The sequence below is a fragment of the Prunus dulcis genome, chromosome 4, assembly GCF_902201215.1.
Source record: "Prunus dulcis chromosome 4, ALMONDv2, whole genome shotgun sequence".
Lineage (NCBI taxonomy): Eukaryota > Viridiplantae > Streptophyta > Magnoliopsida > Rosales > Rosaceae > Prunus > Prunus dulcis.
Window position 1 is genome coordinate 13,047,236 of NC_047653.1, and position 18,072 is coordinate 13,065,307.

Below are 18,072 nucleotides of genomic sequence, written 5' to 3' on the forward strand. Positions count from 1 at the left end.
CTTATAAAGACCTTCAAGGAACTCTAGTTTTCCAATGTGGGACTAATTTCAACTCAAACATATTTGCAATGCCTTGCAAAAACCAACATTATACATGTACGCAAGTATTTCTCATGTTTAATACATGTATTTTTTACAAAAATCTCAATAAGACACATAAAATTCACGTATTATACAGCATTCCTCGAGAGCAAGCCTTGGGCCAAAACGACACATCGTTCCTCGCACAGCAAGCCTTTCCTTCAGATCAAATATCAAACAGGTGGAGGGAATTTCATGGGGTCGCACAATTAGCTTAAGAGGACCTCCAAGCTTATTTTCATAAAGTTCATAAGGTCATTTGACCACATTAACTCAACTGTGAGTCCGTCCCTATTCTCAGGTGTAGTTGTTGTTATTATTTGAAAGGATTTTAAATTTTAAAACGTTTTATTTTCTGTTTTAATTTTTGACTAGTTTCTTTTATTTATTATAGGAGTTACAAATTGTTTAATTTTCAGTTTTTATTTTCTATTCATTGCCACCAACTTTTATGGTTAAATGTGTTTGGAGGTTACGAGTTTTGGATGCCTATAAAAGGCCACTCCTCCTTCACATTTTAAAATACACTACAATCAGATTTCTCTATTCTCATACTTTCACATATTCCATACTTTCTATATTATTTTTGGGCAACGGTTCTGTGGCTTGGAGTTTTCTATCCGACTGTGAACGTGCTCATAGCGGATCTTAAGCCTGCGTATTGGGGTCGTATCTTGGAGTCTTGTAGACCGTCATTACCTGCACGTAGGGAGGCTACAAAGGCTTTAGGACAGCGTCTTTGACGTGCTTTCACTATACAGGCTTGCTTTCTTAATCTTAACTTGTTTTATTTATTTGTTTACTTGGCTCTTTATTTTACTTTACTGTTTAATATTTATTTTGTATATTATTTATATCTAAAAGTCTTGAATAAGAATTTTATAAAAAGGGAAAAACCACAATTTTTAGTAACAGTTGTGGCATGCATTCTTTTGTTCTTGGGAGGGACATATTGAAGTTTCTTGCGTTCTGTAGAAACTTGTATCAAACATGCATTCTTTTGTTCTTCGGTGTAAATTTTATTAAAAAAGAAAGAGAATAAAAAGAAAGCTTTGTTTTTAGGGTCGAACACCGTGTCGATCAGCATGAAGTAGCAATACAAGGGTGGCAAGTTGCAAGTAAAAGACATCCTATTTGCAACCCTCGTCATTTCTCTCAAGTTATCCTGTGTAAACAAAAACCTGTAGTTTTGAACCACCTGCAACAACTCTTTACAACGACACTGCAAATCCAACACCTCCAGCCGATGGCAACATTCTTCGTGAACTTGTGTTGCGTTGCATTGAGTTGACTCGTCGTATCACAGTTGCTGAGGAACTCCGTCTGAAAATTCGTACAATTATTAGGATGTTCGTTGTTAATCGTGGTGCTATTAGCCTCATAAGTACTGATTAATGTACTAATCAGAAGTAGGGTTGTGAACAATGTTGCTGGTAGGGTTGTCAGCTTTGACATTGTGGTTGGATTTTAACTATAATTAGATGGTAATTAGGCTCGAGAGTTGATGATATTTTTATAGGTGGTTAATGAAGGACAAAGAATTTGAGGGTGGGAAGATTGCTTGATAACATGTTTAAGCATGTTTTGGGTTAAACAACCTAGGAAATTAGTAAACTAATGTCCACCATGCATCATGCAAAATAATATTAAAATGCTCAGCAATAGAAAAATAAACTGGTATATTTGTTCTTTTTGTGCTATACACCAAATATACGGTAGATCTCATAATCTCACTATAGGTCATGAAATGATTTAAAAATGATATTTTCCAATATGATTTCATCATCAAGAAGAAAATTAAAATTTTCATAATTTTCTAAATCTTAATGGAAAAGACGTTTTTATTTTTTATTATTATTAAAGATAAAAAGAAAGAGTAGATGTGGGTGTGTGAGTTGCCCATGGTTCACTGCTTGCCTCTTCAGAGCATTCATAATAGTAGTGTGTAAAGGTAGATGTATATTAAATTTACATATATTGTCACCGAAAGTTGTTGCAGTGGGAGGATGTAAAGGCTTGTAAATTTACATTGGGCACTGAATGTGTATAAAAAATATCATCAACTCAATGCAAAGCTGATAACTTAGGATCGGCACTGCCGTAGCACGATATGGAAAAAAATACTTCCTCTTTGCCTCTTTACACCTTATAGTTCAAATACTATCATGTATATTAGGTTAATTTAGAGTGCTTAGATTAGGAAAATATTTCCCTCATTCCCCTATAAGAGCATCTCCAATAATAGTAGCAAATTGAAATTTTCAAACTAAAGTTTGTTGACTTATGTGGCAATTTGAAAATATTTGTTTGCCACTTTAATAATTTGTGCTCCAATACACTCTTCATGAACTTCATTGCTGATATTAACCCTAAAAAAGAAACGGTAGGTACAACTAGTTTGTGAACAGCCAACCATCGTACTGTAAAAATTTGATAGGTTCTATCTATAGTCATTGGGGCCTCCTAAAAAGATCTACTAAATTCATCGAGTTGTTTCAATGGAAAAAAAAAAATTTTAATGGAAACGTGAAGAAAGTCTATGTATTTATTATTTAAAAATAAAAAGTGTAGGTTTTTAGCATTTTCAATGTAGGTTTTGTTATTCCAAAGTAAAATTAAATATTTTAAAGAGTGAAGGTCAATTTGTCAGTCCGGAAAAGAGAGAAAGGAGTTGCTGTTTTAGTGACTAAGTTTGACAAGTTTGACAACTTTGTTGGAGGAAGTTTTTTTTATGCGGCTTACTTATTTTAGCATTCAAATTTAAGAGACTATTAGAAATGCGCTATTCGAGGGAACGAGGCAAGCAATATACAACACTCGTATGAAAATAATAATAATAATAATAATAATAAGGGATTAAGGATTTTCTAGGAAGATGACATGTATTTTTCAATTTTTCCCCCTAACGTTTGCTGTGGGTGAAACGTTGACGTCAATCGCCAACCACAAACGATGCCGTATTGATCGTTCCAGAACAGACAAGACCGACTAAATCCATTATTTACCTTGTTGCTCTTTCCCTACCTCACACACCGTCGTAAATACAATCATATCCACACTTGCTTTCTCCTAACGACACCTGTCGATCCAAACTTTAAAAAGTTCCCTTGACAGCGCGTATACTATCAAATAAAAACGTCTGCGAGTGCAAATGAACCGACTGAATCCAAAGTCCACTGTTTACCTATTTTTATTTTTATTAATTAAATAAACTTACTATTATCAAAACATCCATCTCAAGCAAATTTTCTGTTCACTTTTTCTGTCTTCCCAAACAGCTATCTAGTAAGAGAAAGAGAGGTCGAGAGAGCTCAGGCTTATCTGATTTTTGGGGTTAGGGTTTTTCCTCTTTCCGAATCGCCTATTCCATAACCCTAATTATCGGATCAGGTAATTGGGTCTTGAATTCCTGCGATTCCTGCGATTCCTCTTTGTCTCTGTTTTAGGGTTTTTATGGTTTTATTTCTGCTCTGAATTTTAGGGATTTTGTATATAAATTGGAGATCGTTTATTAGTTTTGTTTGACTGGAAGTATTAGGAAGCGAAGATGTCCTGAGAGAGTAGACAAAGTTTTATTATTTAGATGATTTACTTCTAAGTCTTCACAATCTGATCTGAAAAAGGATAAAAGATAACTTTTTTCGTTGGGAGCTCTGTTTTTTCTCTAATACTTGAAAAAAAAATCATTAAAAAAAAATATTTGATTAATATGAAACCAAAATTTTGGTGCTTTGTCATTCGAACCCTCTTTTTGTTTTTTTTGTTTTTCTTTTGTTTTCAATTTTTACTTTTAACTAGGTTCTGTTTCTTATCAATAGGGAAGTCAGAAATTTAGGGACCAAAGAAACTGTGATTTTATAAAATTATATGTCTTCTGTATTGCAATTGCATTCGGTTTAGAGTCTGTTTACTCCCTTATGATGACAAAGTTGACAAAAGTAGATGGGTTATAAATTTTTGGATTATGTGATCTGTGCTTTCTTATGTTGTTACCAGCTTTATTCTTGGGTTATCTTGGTCAGATAAAATGGTGATTTAGATTTTCTTTTTGATGTGATCCAGGTCTGAGCATTCTGGTTAGCAGGCCCTCTTAGGTTAATCAACCAAGTTTCATGTCTGAGCTCGACGTACAGATTCCTACCGCCTTTGGTATGTTCAGTGTTATTCATAACTCATTTGTGTGTGTTTATGCGCTTGCAGACATGCTTGTAACTCTATATATGAATTCTTTTGGATATGTTGTTTGATAGCGCTGGGGCATTATGTTGGTTGACAACTTGGATACCCAAATGCTCAAGGGATCATTTTAGACACTAACATGTAAGACTACTGCAATTTAGAAGGACTGTTGTTTGAGCAATTGGTTTTTATTGTATATCAACAGAGTGTGTCAACTAGTACTCTTCAGAAATCTGACCAACTGATCAACCCAAAGAAACCTAAATGGTTAGGTTTTCCCGCTAATTTTATGAATCTGAAGTCATTGGTTCAGGTGTTGGGATTATGTACTATAAAATCTGATTAAACCAACCTTGACCAATGTGTATGTGTGGTGAAATGAAATATATAAGGTTGGGCATGGGGTTCTTTGAACATTACGCATGCACTCTTGCTGCCACTTCATTATTAGTCTGTTACTCATTTTTATTGGTATACATTTGAAGCACAGAATAAAAATCTTGTTGAACATTTCCCACATTGTCTAGGATAGATTTTATTATTTTTCCTTGAACTTATGAAAAAAGCGGTGGTAGGCTACCCCCTTCTAAGTCAGTGGCCTTTACTTCAAGGTACATAGGTTTGAGTCTGGATAGCTGAATACCAAATAAGTAAACATCGAGTGGGAAAGGATTCCACATTTTTAGAATCTAAAGCAAGGAGAACAAATAAAAAAATTCACCAAAAAATAGGATAACTTTATTTTTTCTACTGGAGAAAAATGGCACCAATCAGTCATTTTAAAAGAATTATGCACTTCTACAATGCTAACCCCTTCTGTTTTTAGCCCCTCTTAAGTTCCCTTGATTGTTGCACGAGGTCTTATGTGTTTGTAGACTTGGATATCACCCCTCCTTCGCTTCCTTGTCTCTCTCATCCTTTCTTTTGACTCCCTTCATTAATCTAATTTGAATACTGATGCTTGGGTTCAGATCCCTTTGCTGAGGCAAATGCTGAGGACTCAGGTGCTGGGACAAAAGAGTATGTGCACATTCGTATACAGCAACGGAATGGCAGGAAAAGCCTGACAACCGTGCAGGGATTGAAGAAGGAGTTTAGCTACAACAAGATACTCAAAGACCTTAAGAAGGAATTTTGCTGCAATGGTACAGTTGTCCAGGACCCAGAACTAGGACAGGTGTGTGTTTAATATGGTAAAAGCTATAATTTAATTTGTACTAGACACCGTCTGATTGTCATCTTGTTTGTCTATAGGTCATTCAGCTTCAAGGTGATCAGAGAAAGAATGTGTCTTCCTTCCTCGTCCAGGTAGTTACCAGTCCCAAAAATGGTTCAGATTATGTTAAATGTGTACTATAGGTCGTCTTAAGTTGTGGAAGTGCTTGCTTGATTGTTTCCAGTTTTTGGCATCTTAGTTCTTTTAGATGGTTTGAAAATGCAACAATTTAGAGGAATCTGATCTTGATTCTCGTTCTCTCTACAGGCTGGCATTGTGAAGAAAGACAACATCAAAATTCATGGTTTCTGAGCTGTTGCAGCAACCCAACTCTCTGCAGAATACATCTCCCTGTACGCTCAGGGCGGAACATGTTATCTGGATTATACATCATCTATAAGTTTGTCTGCTATGTGTATTGTGTTTCTGGTGTGTTCTAATTGCCAAGCAACTGGTGTTATGTGGATTGATCGTGGAGTGTATGACAACTTGTGGCCGTCGTAATTTCAATCTCTATAAAGAATATATTAAGAATGCTCCTTATCCAGATTTCCCTGCAAATTATTTTCTGTGAATGGAAAACAATAACCATATAAAGATTGGGTATGGGACGAGAGGCTCTGTGGTCTAATTTGGTTTCTTGATTAGGGTATGCGAGAGGCTATGTGGTATCATTTGGTTTCTTGATCAAAAGCTAAGTTCTTCTTACTATGTGGTATCAGTAAGCGCCTCCTCTTCCCCAGTATATTCCCCAGTATATCCTCCCTTAAACTAAGTTCTTACTCGAACTACCTGACGGTATATCCAAATATTCTCTCTTTCAAATGGCTTGTTTGGATCATTCTTCTCACAATGCTTGTTCAATTAGAGGTTCAAGTACTACTCGAAAGCGGTTCTTGATGAAAAATAGCTTCACTTTTTGTTCTTTTTCTTAAAAAGTGTAAATTTGGCTAGCTCAAATTTGATACTTGAGGTCAATTGCTATTCGAAAGCACTTCTGTTTGGTTCGATTATAAGAGCATGCATCTCTAACGGACTTCATGAACGAACTAATTAGTACGATAGAAGTTGAAAAACTCAACTTTAAGGCCATGTATGGTGGGCTAGATTGAATTGGATACATTCCATTAAAATGAAAATTCCATCTCTTATTTAATTCTAAAAAAAGGTGGCTAGCATTCCTCTTTTGGTTCATAGAAAATAAAGCTTGGGGATGAGAAATCAATTGTTTTCTCATATTTGGTAAGTCCAAGCATGGGAAATGGTTACCTTGCATGGGGGGGGTGGGTGGGGGTTGGGGTGTGGAAGTGAAGCCCTCATCTCCCCTTGAGTTTTGTTTTCCCTCATCAAGGGAAAGTTTGAGAAAATGAGCTAACAATAAATGCACATTTTTCATAATTATTTTGTTCCTATTAACAATTTAGAATTACAAAATATCATTAAATGCATTTTTTTTATTTGATTTAGTATAGGTATAATTAAAAAATTATACAAACTTTGTTTTCCATTCCTACTCAAAACAAACATGGGAAATAAAATAAAGTGATATTTCCAGGTTACTTTCTTAGCATTACCAAACATAAAAAATAAATATTTTATTTTCCATCTATTGGGAAATGACATGAAAATTAATTTTCCCTCATATCTATTCCGTGAACCAAATAGGATTGTAATAGATTCATATCAAAATCTGATCCATTGACAGGTCTAAAGTTGGGTGTTTTGATTGGTGAGAGGGAGGTGACATTGATTTTGGGGAGTTGTGGTTGTGCTGGGTGGGGAGGAGGAGGAAGGGATTGGAAAGAGAGTGACATATTTTCTATTTTTAAATGTTTTAATAATTTATTTTATTATTTAAAATAATTTGCGGTTAATTTATCGCCACGTCACTTGTTAAGGGACCATTTGATAACAAAAATGACAAAAGATACGAAATAATAAGGAAACCAAAGTGTGTGTACGAAAATATAAAATAAATCTATTCGATTAGCAAAGTGAAAATTACCCCCATTAAGTACAAAGACGCTTAATTTAGAATGATTAGCGTAACCCCACCATGATTTGTTGAAGAAAAAAAAAGGAAAAATGAAAAAGTATTTACCCTCTAGTCCCGCACCCAAACAGAAAAATAATCAACGCAAAGCCGATCCGTCCAGCCTATGAAAAGATATTATTTCTTTAAAAGAGCCTTTGTCATTAATAATGAGAAAAAGGTCTGCAAAAAAGTACAAAAAATGGCACACACCCCACATGAACAACTTAAAAAGATCAGAGGCAAATGACAGTGAAGTACACTCTCACACCCACAACTCAACCCACACTGTGGACTGGTTCATGTGTGCCACTTGTACCTGACCTGCGCGCTGAGCTGAGCTTTACCTCACAAAATTCTAGACCCTTCATTCATATCCTATCCTCTTCCCACGTGGCCCCTCCCAATTCCCCCACAGATATTTCAGCCCCCTTCTCCCTCCTTAAATACCCACTCACCCTCCTCACTCCTATCAATTGCAAACCCTAAAACCCAAATCAATCTTATCATCTCTCTTTATCTCTATCTCTCTATCTCTCTCTCTTCCGTCAATGGCATCCATGGCTTCTACTCTCACCTCCTCCTCCCTTACCACCAAGCTCCAAAAGCCCTCTCTCCTCGACTCCTCCTTCCCTGGCACTTCCGTGGTCCGCCTTCAGCCCGCCAAGGCCGCCCCCAACTCCAACAACCATGGCCTCTCTGTTTCCATGTCCGCCAACGGCTCGACGCCGTCGTACGACCTCAGCGCCTTCAAGTTCGACCCCATCAAGGAGTCCATCGTCTCCAGGGAGATGACCAGGCGCTACATGACCGATATGATCACCTACGCCGACACCGACGTCGTCGTAGTCGGCGCCGGATCCGCCGGGCTCTCCTGCGCCTACGAGCTCAGCAAGAACCCCAACGTTCAGGTCGCCATTATCGAGCAGTCCGTCAGCCCCGGCGGTGGTGCGTGGCTCGGTGGCCAGCTCTTCTCCGCCATGGTAATCTCATTTCTGCCTCTATTAACGATTTTCGAGCCACCTGAATTAATGATTGTTGTTTTGTAGTTTAGCTGTTTATTTTCCGCCACGGTAATTCGTTTTAAAGAATATTAATTTAATTTAAGTATCAAGTGGTCTTCATTTTATTTTTTGTCTCGCTGTGTGACACGTGTCTCACATGCCGCTTCTAGGTTTTGATAATGCGACAATTTTTTTGAAATAGTATTTTGTTTGTTGGAATGAATTGTGTGTGTATATATATATACATATTTCTTTAAATTGTTTTTATTGTTAGATATTGTCGGATTTTCTGTCAAAAGCATTTTGAAAAGCTTCAATTGGGATACGGTCCATCTGAAAAGTCGAGATATATATTGAAAATAAATAAATAAATAATATTTTTTGGTAATTATCGTTACCAAATTTGATACAAAAAAATAATATAGAATTGTGATTGTATATCTAATAACAAATAATTTACAGGTTGTGCGTAAACCAGCTCACCTTTTCCTAAATGAGCTCGGCATTGCCTACGATGAGAAAGACCACTATGTTGTCATCAAGCACGCGGCCCTATTCACCTCCACTATCATGAGCAAGCTCCTTGCTCGGCCCAATGTGAAGCTCTTCAACGCTGTGGCTGCCGAGGACCTGATCGTTAAGGGAGGAAGAGTTGGCGGTGTTGTCACCAACTGGGCATTGGTCTCGATGAATCATGACACACAGTCTTGCATGGACCCTAATGTCATGGAGGCCAAGGTAGTTGTGAGCTCCTGTGGTCACGACGGGCCCATGGGAGCCACTGGGGTCAAGAGGTTGCGGAGCATTGGGATGATCGAGAGCGTGCCCGGAATGAAGGCCTTGGACATGAACACGGCTGAAGATGCTATCGTGAAGCTGACTAGGGAGATTGTGCCTGGAATGATCGTTACAGGCATGGAAGTTGCTGAGATAGATGGATCTCCAAGAATGGTAAATTTCTTTCTCATGGATTTATTCACTATTACTGGCATGGAAGTTTGCTTACGCTTAATACCATGCTGACTGTTTTTGCATGAATCGTTTGTTTGACTGAATTTTTAAAGTACCATGCCAAACTTATAACTTTGATTCCTCTCTGATGGAAGGGACTAAATTATCCTTGATGTCTTATACAAACACTCTAAGCCATAGAAACCAAATTGGTCAAGATAGGGGTTGCGATGGCTGCCTGGTCCTAGACTGTTCAGATAAAACATTAAGGATTATTTGGTCCTTTAGCATATATAATAATTTTTAGAATTAAAGTTTTAGAATAATAGTCATATTTGCATAGTAAAATCAGTGTTTCTAGGTCATTTGTACTTAAAACACTTCACTCAATCCACATTATTATAGTCAAAAGCTGCTATTTTTGTTCAATACTGGTGATTTGATGGTCGTATATCTGGTGATTTAGCAATTTATAAAAGTTGTCTTCCCCTTGATATCTTGAGTTTCAAACATAGTGCCGAGTGCTTTGAGCCTTTGACGGGGTGCGAATATTCGAGGTGGTGCAAATAATATTCCCCTATAATAATAGTAGGAAGGAAAGAAATTTTCGTCCTTTTAATCATGAAAGGTAGAGTAGACCCGACCTAGAATTGCATCCTCAATGATAATAGAAGGGGCCCAAACCAATCTCATTTGCTAGCCTTTCCTAAACGATAGTGACATATATATAATGGCCTCTATTTGGGAACCTTTACAATACTATGTCTTGTTCTCCTCTGCACTCAATTCAAAGATAGTGAGTTAAAAGGGAATATGGGTCCAAAACCTTTTCCCTTGTTCTGTTCTTGTATGTTTGTAAAAGTTCCATTACTTGATTATATTGTGGTCCTGGTTGATTCTGTGTCCTTATGTAATTTGGATTTTGTGTTTGGAAATGGTGGTCCTAATTGAGATTGTGACTTAACATAATAATTTGCAATTTGGGTGATGCAGGGGCCTACTTTTGGAGCCATGATGATATCAGGGCAAAAGGCAGCCCACTTGGCATTGAAGTCACTAGGGCTTCCCAATGCTTTGGATGGATCATATGTGGGAAGCATTCAACCAGAGCTGATCTTGGCTGCCGCGGATTCTGCTGAGATTGCAGAGGCTTAAAAATTAGGTGAAGAAAAAAAAAAACCAAGCCGGAAATAATAGTGGTTAGGAGTGAGTTTATGGTGGTCGGTAAGTGATGGTGTTGATATTTGATGTTGGCAATGTGAACTGAGTTTTGTTAATAATGTGGCAGTATCTGTAATTGTTTTGCTAAGACTTTGTTGGAAATGGAAATGGGAGCATCACTTGCTTCCTATTGTCTTCTTTGCTTATGCTTGTGTACCCCTATTTCCTCCTCCATTGAATATTAAAAGAGAAACCTATAAAGACCTTTCGCCCAATGCGCCTGGTTTGCAAATCTATATGGGCCGGTCATTGAGCAGGAGTCTCCAATGGTCCAAAAGGGTTCCATAGGTCGAAAACCAATTGGGCTGCATTAGCCCAAATGTGTATATGTTGGCCCAACTTGGTACCAATTGGATTCAAAATTCTATAATGAAGATGCCATATATGGGACTTCTCATGTTGATTTTCATATTAGTCACGTGATCATTTCATTAAACTTAAATGAAGTTACTATTAAGATGAATAATGTGGTTAATATGAAGGTCTACATCTATAATAAGGTGGTTGGTGTTCATGGTATCTGTTTTCCACCTGAAGCATTTTTGCTCACCACTTTAACTCAAGGTGTATGTCAAAGTAAAAAAATTAACCATATTTATACCTATAAATGTATGTCAAATATTAAGAATGAAGATGAGCATACACCCAAAAGTAATGTGACGAGCAAAAATATTTTCTTTCCCATCCCTAAACTCAATACAGTTCGTTTAAATGGATTCACTGGCCTAAGAAGTGGTGATGCATGAACTTGACTTCATTTACTCATTCTCACAAGGACTTTTAAAATAATCTCATAATTCCCACTGTAGGTCATCACCACCATAATGAAGTTCGATGCTCCTTCGAGTAATTTTACATTTTTGTTCACATAATTTCAATTTCGGGAATTTTACTCATGTAATGCTTATTTTTTGCAACTTTTGTCATATTCGCTAAGCCCATAAAAAAATGAAGACGTGAATGTTCATTTGTAGGCATTTTCAACATTTCTAGTGTGTTGACTTATTGTAGTTTGACTTTATTCTTAGGGGTGCATTCAATTTAGATTTTAAAATATTTTAAAGAAGTTTAAAAGTTTAGGTGTATTCTTTTTTCTTTTTTTTGAGAAATTCTATGATTGCATTTATAATTCAGCCAAAAAAGTCACTAGCCACAAAAGGCCAATACAAACTAGCCACAAAAGGGCCATTACAATAACGGAGCGGTCTAATATCAAAATTAAGAAAATCAGGTATGTCTCCACTAACGATCAGGCAAGATCGAAGAAACTCTGGCATAGGCATCCCAACTAAGATTGCAAACTTAGAATAATAAAAAAGAGATAAAGCTTGAAAAAACCAAGCCATAACAATACAAATAAAACTCTCACCAAGGAGAGATGAAAAGCTCTCACAAAGGAGAGATGAAAAACTCTCACAAAAGGAGAGGTGAAAACTACACAGAGAACCCAAAGAGTCTCTGCAACTTATTCCAAACATAAAGAAATTGCAAAAAAGATGGTGGTGGAGATCCGACGCCGAAATGCAGGTGAAGATCCGACGTTGAGCCGCAGCCGCCTTTAATGATTGGATGAAAATCATAACAAAACTAAGACAAATAGGGACAACCCTTTGTCTCTGAAAATGAGGGAAGAGGTGAAAGGAGGAAGAGAGGAAGAGAAGAGGGGAGAGGGGGGAAGAACAATGGCTTCCTCCCCCCTCAAAGTGAAAAAGGCTCTAAGAGTGTTTTTTGGGAGAAAGGAGGCTAGGGTTTTTGTGTAGGAATATGCACTAAGTTTAGGTGTATTCAATCACGATTTTATAGAAGTTTATTCAATTCAAACTTTTTAAACTCCATTCAAATTTGGATGTATTCAGTTACGACTTTAAAAGATTTCATAAAAGTTTATGTGTATTAGAAAACTCATTGATTTCAAAGGAAATACAAAAAATGGTGGATTTCGTTTGATAATAAACTAATTTTAGGCCATGACAAATCTTTGCTTCCCTAAAAAGATTTTGATAAATATATTATTTTTATTCTCAATTTCACCACTTCTACTATCACCATCTTATCATGACTATAACCATAGCCGTCGCAGCCACCACCACCACCATCTTATCATAAACTACTTTCACACCTTGAATCCTAATAGTTTAGGGTTTTGTTAATTTGCGAAAATTTTGAAGAAAGTTGGTATTGGCTTGAAAGAACCAATAAGATCATCTTGGACAATATGATTGTTGTGGATGAGTATGAAGAATAGAAAATGAATCTAAGAACGAAAATGAAAACTTAAGATCTATGAGGGCAAGAGCAAGATATTAAAACATTGAGCCGACTATCTTGTACGCACGGGCGGAATCACATCCAAGGCTGTAGTGGGTTATAGCCTAGGTAAGTTTTGAATAAAAAAAACAAAAATAAACCTATATCTATATGGCCCACTACAAGAAGTCTGATGCCTTTTTTTTTTTTTTTTTTTTGGGGCAAAGTCTGTTGTCTTTTTTTTATCTGAAATTATCTCTTGCCTTTTTTTGTGAAATTATCTACTGCCTTTGGCAAAAGATTTTTGAAGAAGAAAAAAAAACCTATATGGCAATCAACTACAACACATTAAGAAAATATTATTTTCTCAAATTTATTTGTATTCTCTTTCAAGAACAGAACAATATATTAACATAATTTTATTGTTCTTGTGTTTACAATTAATATATAAATGAAATTTAATTATTTATATATTTGTGTTAGCATTTGTGAAGCTTATTCAGTTGATGTCAAGAAATTTTTAGAGATTCAAATTGCAAAAATAAGATTTCTTTTATATTAAAAAAATCATTAGATTTTAAGCTAAAAATATTAGCTAGTGCACTCACAAAAAAATTCTTAATTCGACCCTTACTCGTACGAAATTCGACAAGATACCCAACCCAAACATTAACATATTATATAGTACTTTATAATAGGATTCCAGCTCCCAAAGTGTATCACTATTTTTGTAATGATATGTTTAACCACCTTTGGAATTGTCAAGGAGATAGGCAATGAGTCTCTTAATCCCATTGTTAGTATTTGGTGTTTAATTTAAATAATACAAATATAAAAAAATGTTTTCCATGTTTTGGAACTTGGAAAGAAAAAACAAATGTAATTTTCCCCCACCCTCTCTTTTGGGGCAATGACACGTGTCCTCTTGGCGAAAGAGAAAACAAAGCCAAAAGCACAGAGCAAAGCTACGCGTCCGCCTCTAGAAACCGTAGAAAACCTAAAAAGGGGCTCGTGGGTCGTGTGAGTAGGAGGGTCGTCTCGTTCTCACTTCTCTCAGCTAACCAATTTACTAATTAAATCTTCCTTCATCGATTATCGAAAGCTTAACTGATAGTACGGTAAGTCGTGACCATAACTCTCTGTTTGGTTTCCGAGAAAGCCTCAGAAAAATAGAGAACAAAAAGAAAGCTTCAGATATTACAAGGCCATTCAATCCGAATTTTGCACGTTTTATTTTAGTTTCCGAAGCGTATTTTATAGAGGCTCATTTGAATGGTGGTGTTGTTGGCAGCCTGAGATTGAGAAAATATGGAGGAAATGTTGGCTATAGTTCTTTCTATGCTTCTTGTTTTGGCATTAATTCCACTTTATCTATGGAAACGGCGTCAAGATTCTCAATTGCCTCACGATCACGAAGAAGAGCCGCAGGTTTGATTTTTCTAAACCTAATTCCATTGCAATGTAATTGTTTCGAGATTTATTTGTTTTAATTTCATAATTTTCTCTTAATTAAAAAAAAATTAATTTAGGTTGCTCAGAGGGAAGGTGTAGTGCGTGCCACTGGTGCTCGTCGGATGCGAAGGAGGCCGGCTTCTGGAGCAAGCACATCAGCTGCCGCTGCTGCACCAGTTGTAGAAGGTTTGTGGTCTGCTGCTCTCTTATTCACATTGTTGACTAAAAGAATGCTTAGAAGTGTTTATTTTCATTTTCTGGGTTTGATATTTAACGAGTAAGAGAGTGGAGTATGTTGCATATAAGCTGAATGGATGAATTATGTGACTGATTGGGACTCTGTGAGGTTTTGCGCTGTTCGTATCATTTTGATTGGATATGTTTTGTGTTATGCATGAATCATGATTGAAATAGATAGCAATTGGTACACGATCTTATTTTGCTTTAAGGTGCCAAATGTTGAATAGTGGTAAGACAATAAAGAATGAAATATAAATAATGTCTTTCCAATGATGATTAGTGGGGGAAATTGCGGTTTACAAGGTTTGATCTAGTGTGGTTAGACCTGTGATTATTCAAAGAGGAGAAGTAGGTTTATTCATTCAGGAAGGGACTACTAAAATGATGCAGTCGTATTCAGTTTAGAAAATGTAACCCGCATAAGTGGAGGTGCAAATTTGGACTTCTCTGTTGCATTCACTAGTGTTAGGTACCTATATTAAGGAAAATTGTTTTTCCTTATGTAATCTGTATAAGTAGAAAAAGTGGTATTTTGTCAAATAAAGTGACCATCAATAATTCTAAATACAGAAACTGTTGATGGAAGTGATGAGGAAGATGAGGGTGAGTATTATGAAGCCAAAGCATCTAAGAAAAGGGAAAAGAAGCGTCAGGAGCGGGAAGCACAACGACAAGTATTGTTTCTCCTTTTTATCTCTTCATTTGAAAGATTGCATTTTCTCTCCGTCTCTCTCTCTGCATTTTCTAGTAAACTTGTCCTGTCTTGAATGTCCAGCAGCCCTTACATTTTAATGAGTTTGCAGATATCCGAATATCGAAATTTAGTGATAAAGACATAAGCTGATTCCTTGTAGTCATTGAGATGTAGGAAATGTTAACAAGTTTGATTACTACAGCATTCTATAGATATAAAATACTAAAACATGAAAAAGAATTTATTTCTGTGGGTTCCTGATTTGTTTTCATGGCATTCTTTGTATTTTATTTCCCCTTTTTTTCCTTTCAAGTGAAGCAGAATTAGTTTGTTTTATTTGGTTCCATCCCATTGTTTGAAGGCTGAACAAGCTGCACGTGAATCGAGGAATACAAAACAAGACCGCTATGCTGAAATGCGGAGGAGGAAAGATGAGGAGCGTGAGGCACAGGAGCGTCAGCTGGTATGTTGATTTTCTGCTCTCTGTTGGATAATCAAGATGCATATGTGTGTGTGGTTGGATTACTGGCTGAAGATATGACTATTGTTTTCTAGGAGGAAGAAGCCAAGGCTCAGAAGGCTAGGGAGGAGGAAGCTGCTGCATTAGAGTTCGAGAAGTGGAAAGGAGAGTTTTCTATAGATGCTGAAGGTACTACAGAAAATGAAGTGCAGGATGGACATCAGGATTTGCTCTCTGATTTTGTGGAATACATAAAGGTAGTTTTCAGTTCTGTACCTGTTACAGTAATTCCGAGATATTGTTCTTTACTTTTGTAGCTACCCCTTGAATATTTCCATTGGGTGGGCATCAAAAATAGGGATGAAAATGGCCTAATGATCTATGGATATTAAGGTTGGATTGTAGTTTGTTTAACTTGTCTGGTGGAGTTCAACCTGGTCGTTGGCTTATTTGCTAAACAATTTTACTCCCTAGCTGTTATGGTCAAACTTGGTTTGAACTTGAGGTGATGCCTGAATGAATGAACCACAATGAGAAGCTTGTGCGTACAATGGCTAATTTCTCTTTTTGTGTCCTCCTTAAGATAGCTTTACTTGTTTAGAGTTTAATTTTTTATTTCAAATGTTTGCATGTCTTCCATACGAGACCTCAGTCGGATGAGTTAATGGTTGACAAAGTGAGACTTTCAAGTTGAGGGTGTGATTTTGTTATTAATACTACTATTAATCCTGACGTTGCAGAAACATAAATGTGTACCCTTGGAAGATCTTGCTGCTGAATTCAAGTTAAGAACTCAGGTAATTTCTCCACATATTTTCCTTGAATAAACATATAAATCAACAAATTCCATGCCTGCTTACATACCTCAAATTGCAGTAATAGATGAAGTTTTTATGTGAAAACTAGTAAGGCATATGGAAAATATCTTTTCTAAGTGAGTCATCAACTGAGTTCTGATCTTTTCATATCGAACATGCTTTCTTTATGCAACCCTGGTCAGGAGAGAAAGTAACCCCTTCTTTTTGGTTGATCAGGTTACATTGTCTTGAATTTTTTCCAGATTTGTCTTACTAATTTTACAATGCAACTAATGGTTCATGCAGGAATGCATCAATCGGATTACCTCTCTGGAGAGTATGGGTATGTTCAGAGCCATTTCATCATTGAATTGTTTAACCTAGTGGAATAATGCCTTGCTTCAGAAAGTAAAATTCCCTTTGCTGAGAATGAAAATATTGTATTTCTTTGTGTTAGGGCGACTTTCCGGTGTCATGGATGACAGAGGGAAATACATATACATCTCCCAAGAAGAGATGCAAGCTGTGGCAGATTATATTAAGCGTCAGGGAAGGGTTAGCATTTCACATCTTGCAAGCAAGTCCAACCAGTTCATAGACTTAGAGCCAAAAGCAGAGTTTGTTGAAGAAATAAGTAGTGCGGCAGAGATAACTGTCACTTGATTTAGTTAATGTACTTTGTACGTGTAAAGGACAATTACGAGAGTGTAATGAAAATTGTGGCAAGCTGAATTAACTGGATATGTAACTAAAAGAAAGGTGTAGGAGGTAGGGATTCGGTTTTAAGCAGTATTTTACGTGACCGCGAATATAAGAAGAAAGCTATTCTGAGAAATTCTTGGTGCAGGTTTAAGTGTTTATGTTCCTCTGTCTCTTAAGTTTAAACATACTTGAGAGGAACAAATGGTCTGATTCTGGTGCGCATGATTTTTTTGCTACAGAAATTATCGTTCCTTCCTCAGATTTAAAAATACTTCCTCTCATCTGTCAGCATCGCATCTCTTGAAAAAAAAGGTTTTCAGTGCTTCTTCAGAAAACACTTTGAAGTACGTATTCAAACAACATTTGAATTTCGTATAGTTCTTGATCTACTTCTAACAAAACCATTTCCAGCTAAATCCCTTATGTATCATTAAAAACAGAATCAAAAGGGTCAGTTCAGTTTGAACCAAACATACATAGCCGAACTAGTGTGAAACTGTTGTGTCCTAAAAAACACATATTTTTATTGAAAACCGAACAAACATCTGATTCAGTTTGGTTCGATCAATTTATTGTGTTCATCGATTTTTTTCTGTCCATCTCGACAACCGTCAATTATTTAGTAAGGGTTTCAACTAATCATTTCGGACCTAGATCTAATAACTCTTTTATTTAATCTTGTTTTTGTTCCATATATCATGTGGTCAACTTCTCAATCTAATAACTCTTTTATTTAATCTTGTTTTTGTTCCATATATCATGTGGTCAACTTCTCATTCATTGCATATGAGTCACT

At 36.4% G+C, this 18,072-nt stretch overlaps 3 protein-coding genes across 4 annotated transcripts; all 3 read left to right on the forward strand.

Moving 5' to 3' along the window:
- Nucleotides 1-3,311: 3,311 nt before the first annotated feature.
- On the forward strand, nucleotides 3,312-6,023 carry LOC117625910 (protein translation factor SUI1 homolog 2). Its single transcript, XM_034357497.1, has 5 exons — nucleotides 3,312-3,471; nucleotides 4,144-4,230; nucleotides 5,232-5,437; nucleotides 5,515-5,568; nucleotides 5,744-6,023. Exons 2-5 carry the CDS (start codon nucleotides 4,194-4,196, stop codon nucleotides 5,786-5,788), a joined length of 342 nt encoding a protein of 113 aa, XP_034213388.1. The 5' UTR covers nucleotides 3,312-3,471; nucleotides 4,144-4,193; the 3' UTR covers nucleotides 5,789-6,023.
- Nucleotides 6,024-7,785: 1,762 nt separating this feature from the next.
- LOC117623858 (thiamine thiazole synthase, chloroplastic) lies at nucleotides 7,786-10,828 on the forward strand. Its single transcript, XM_034354863.1, has 3 exons — nucleotides 7,786-8,491; nucleotides 8,975-9,463; nucleotides 10,457-10,828. Exons 1-3 carry the CDS (start codon nucleotides 8,060-8,062, stop codon nucleotides 10,616-10,618), a joined length of 1,083 nt encoding a protein of 360 aa, XP_034210754.1. The 5' UTR covers nucleotides 7,786-8,059; the 3' UTR covers nucleotides 10,619-10,828.
- A 2,951-nt stretch (nucleotides 10,829-13,779) lies between these two features.
- On the forward strand, nucleotides 13,780-17,409 carry LOC117623860 (DDRGK domain-containing protein 1). Of its 2 annotated transcripts, XM_034354864.1 has the most exons (9): nucleotides 13,834-14,049; nucleotides 14,223-14,359; nucleotides 14,461-14,569; nucleotides 15,194-15,297; nucleotides 15,679-15,780; nucleotides 15,873-16,034; nucleotides 16,518-16,574; nucleotides 16,881-16,917; nucleotides 17,032-17,409. In XM_034354864.1, the coding sequence occupies exons 2-9, from the start codon at nucleotides 14,240-14,242 to the stop codon at nucleotides 17,235-17,237; spliced, it is 897 nt and encodes a 298-aa protein (XP_034210755.1). In that variant the 5' UTR covers nucleotides 13,834-14,049; nucleotides 14,223-14,239; the 3' UTR covers nucleotides 17,238-17,409. The 2 variants fall into 2 exon arrangements, with proteins under 2 accessions (XP_034210756.1, XP_034210755.1); XM_034354865.1 differs by having other exon boundaries at nucleotides 13,780-14,359.
- Nucleotides 17,410-18,072: the final 663 nt, after the last annotated feature.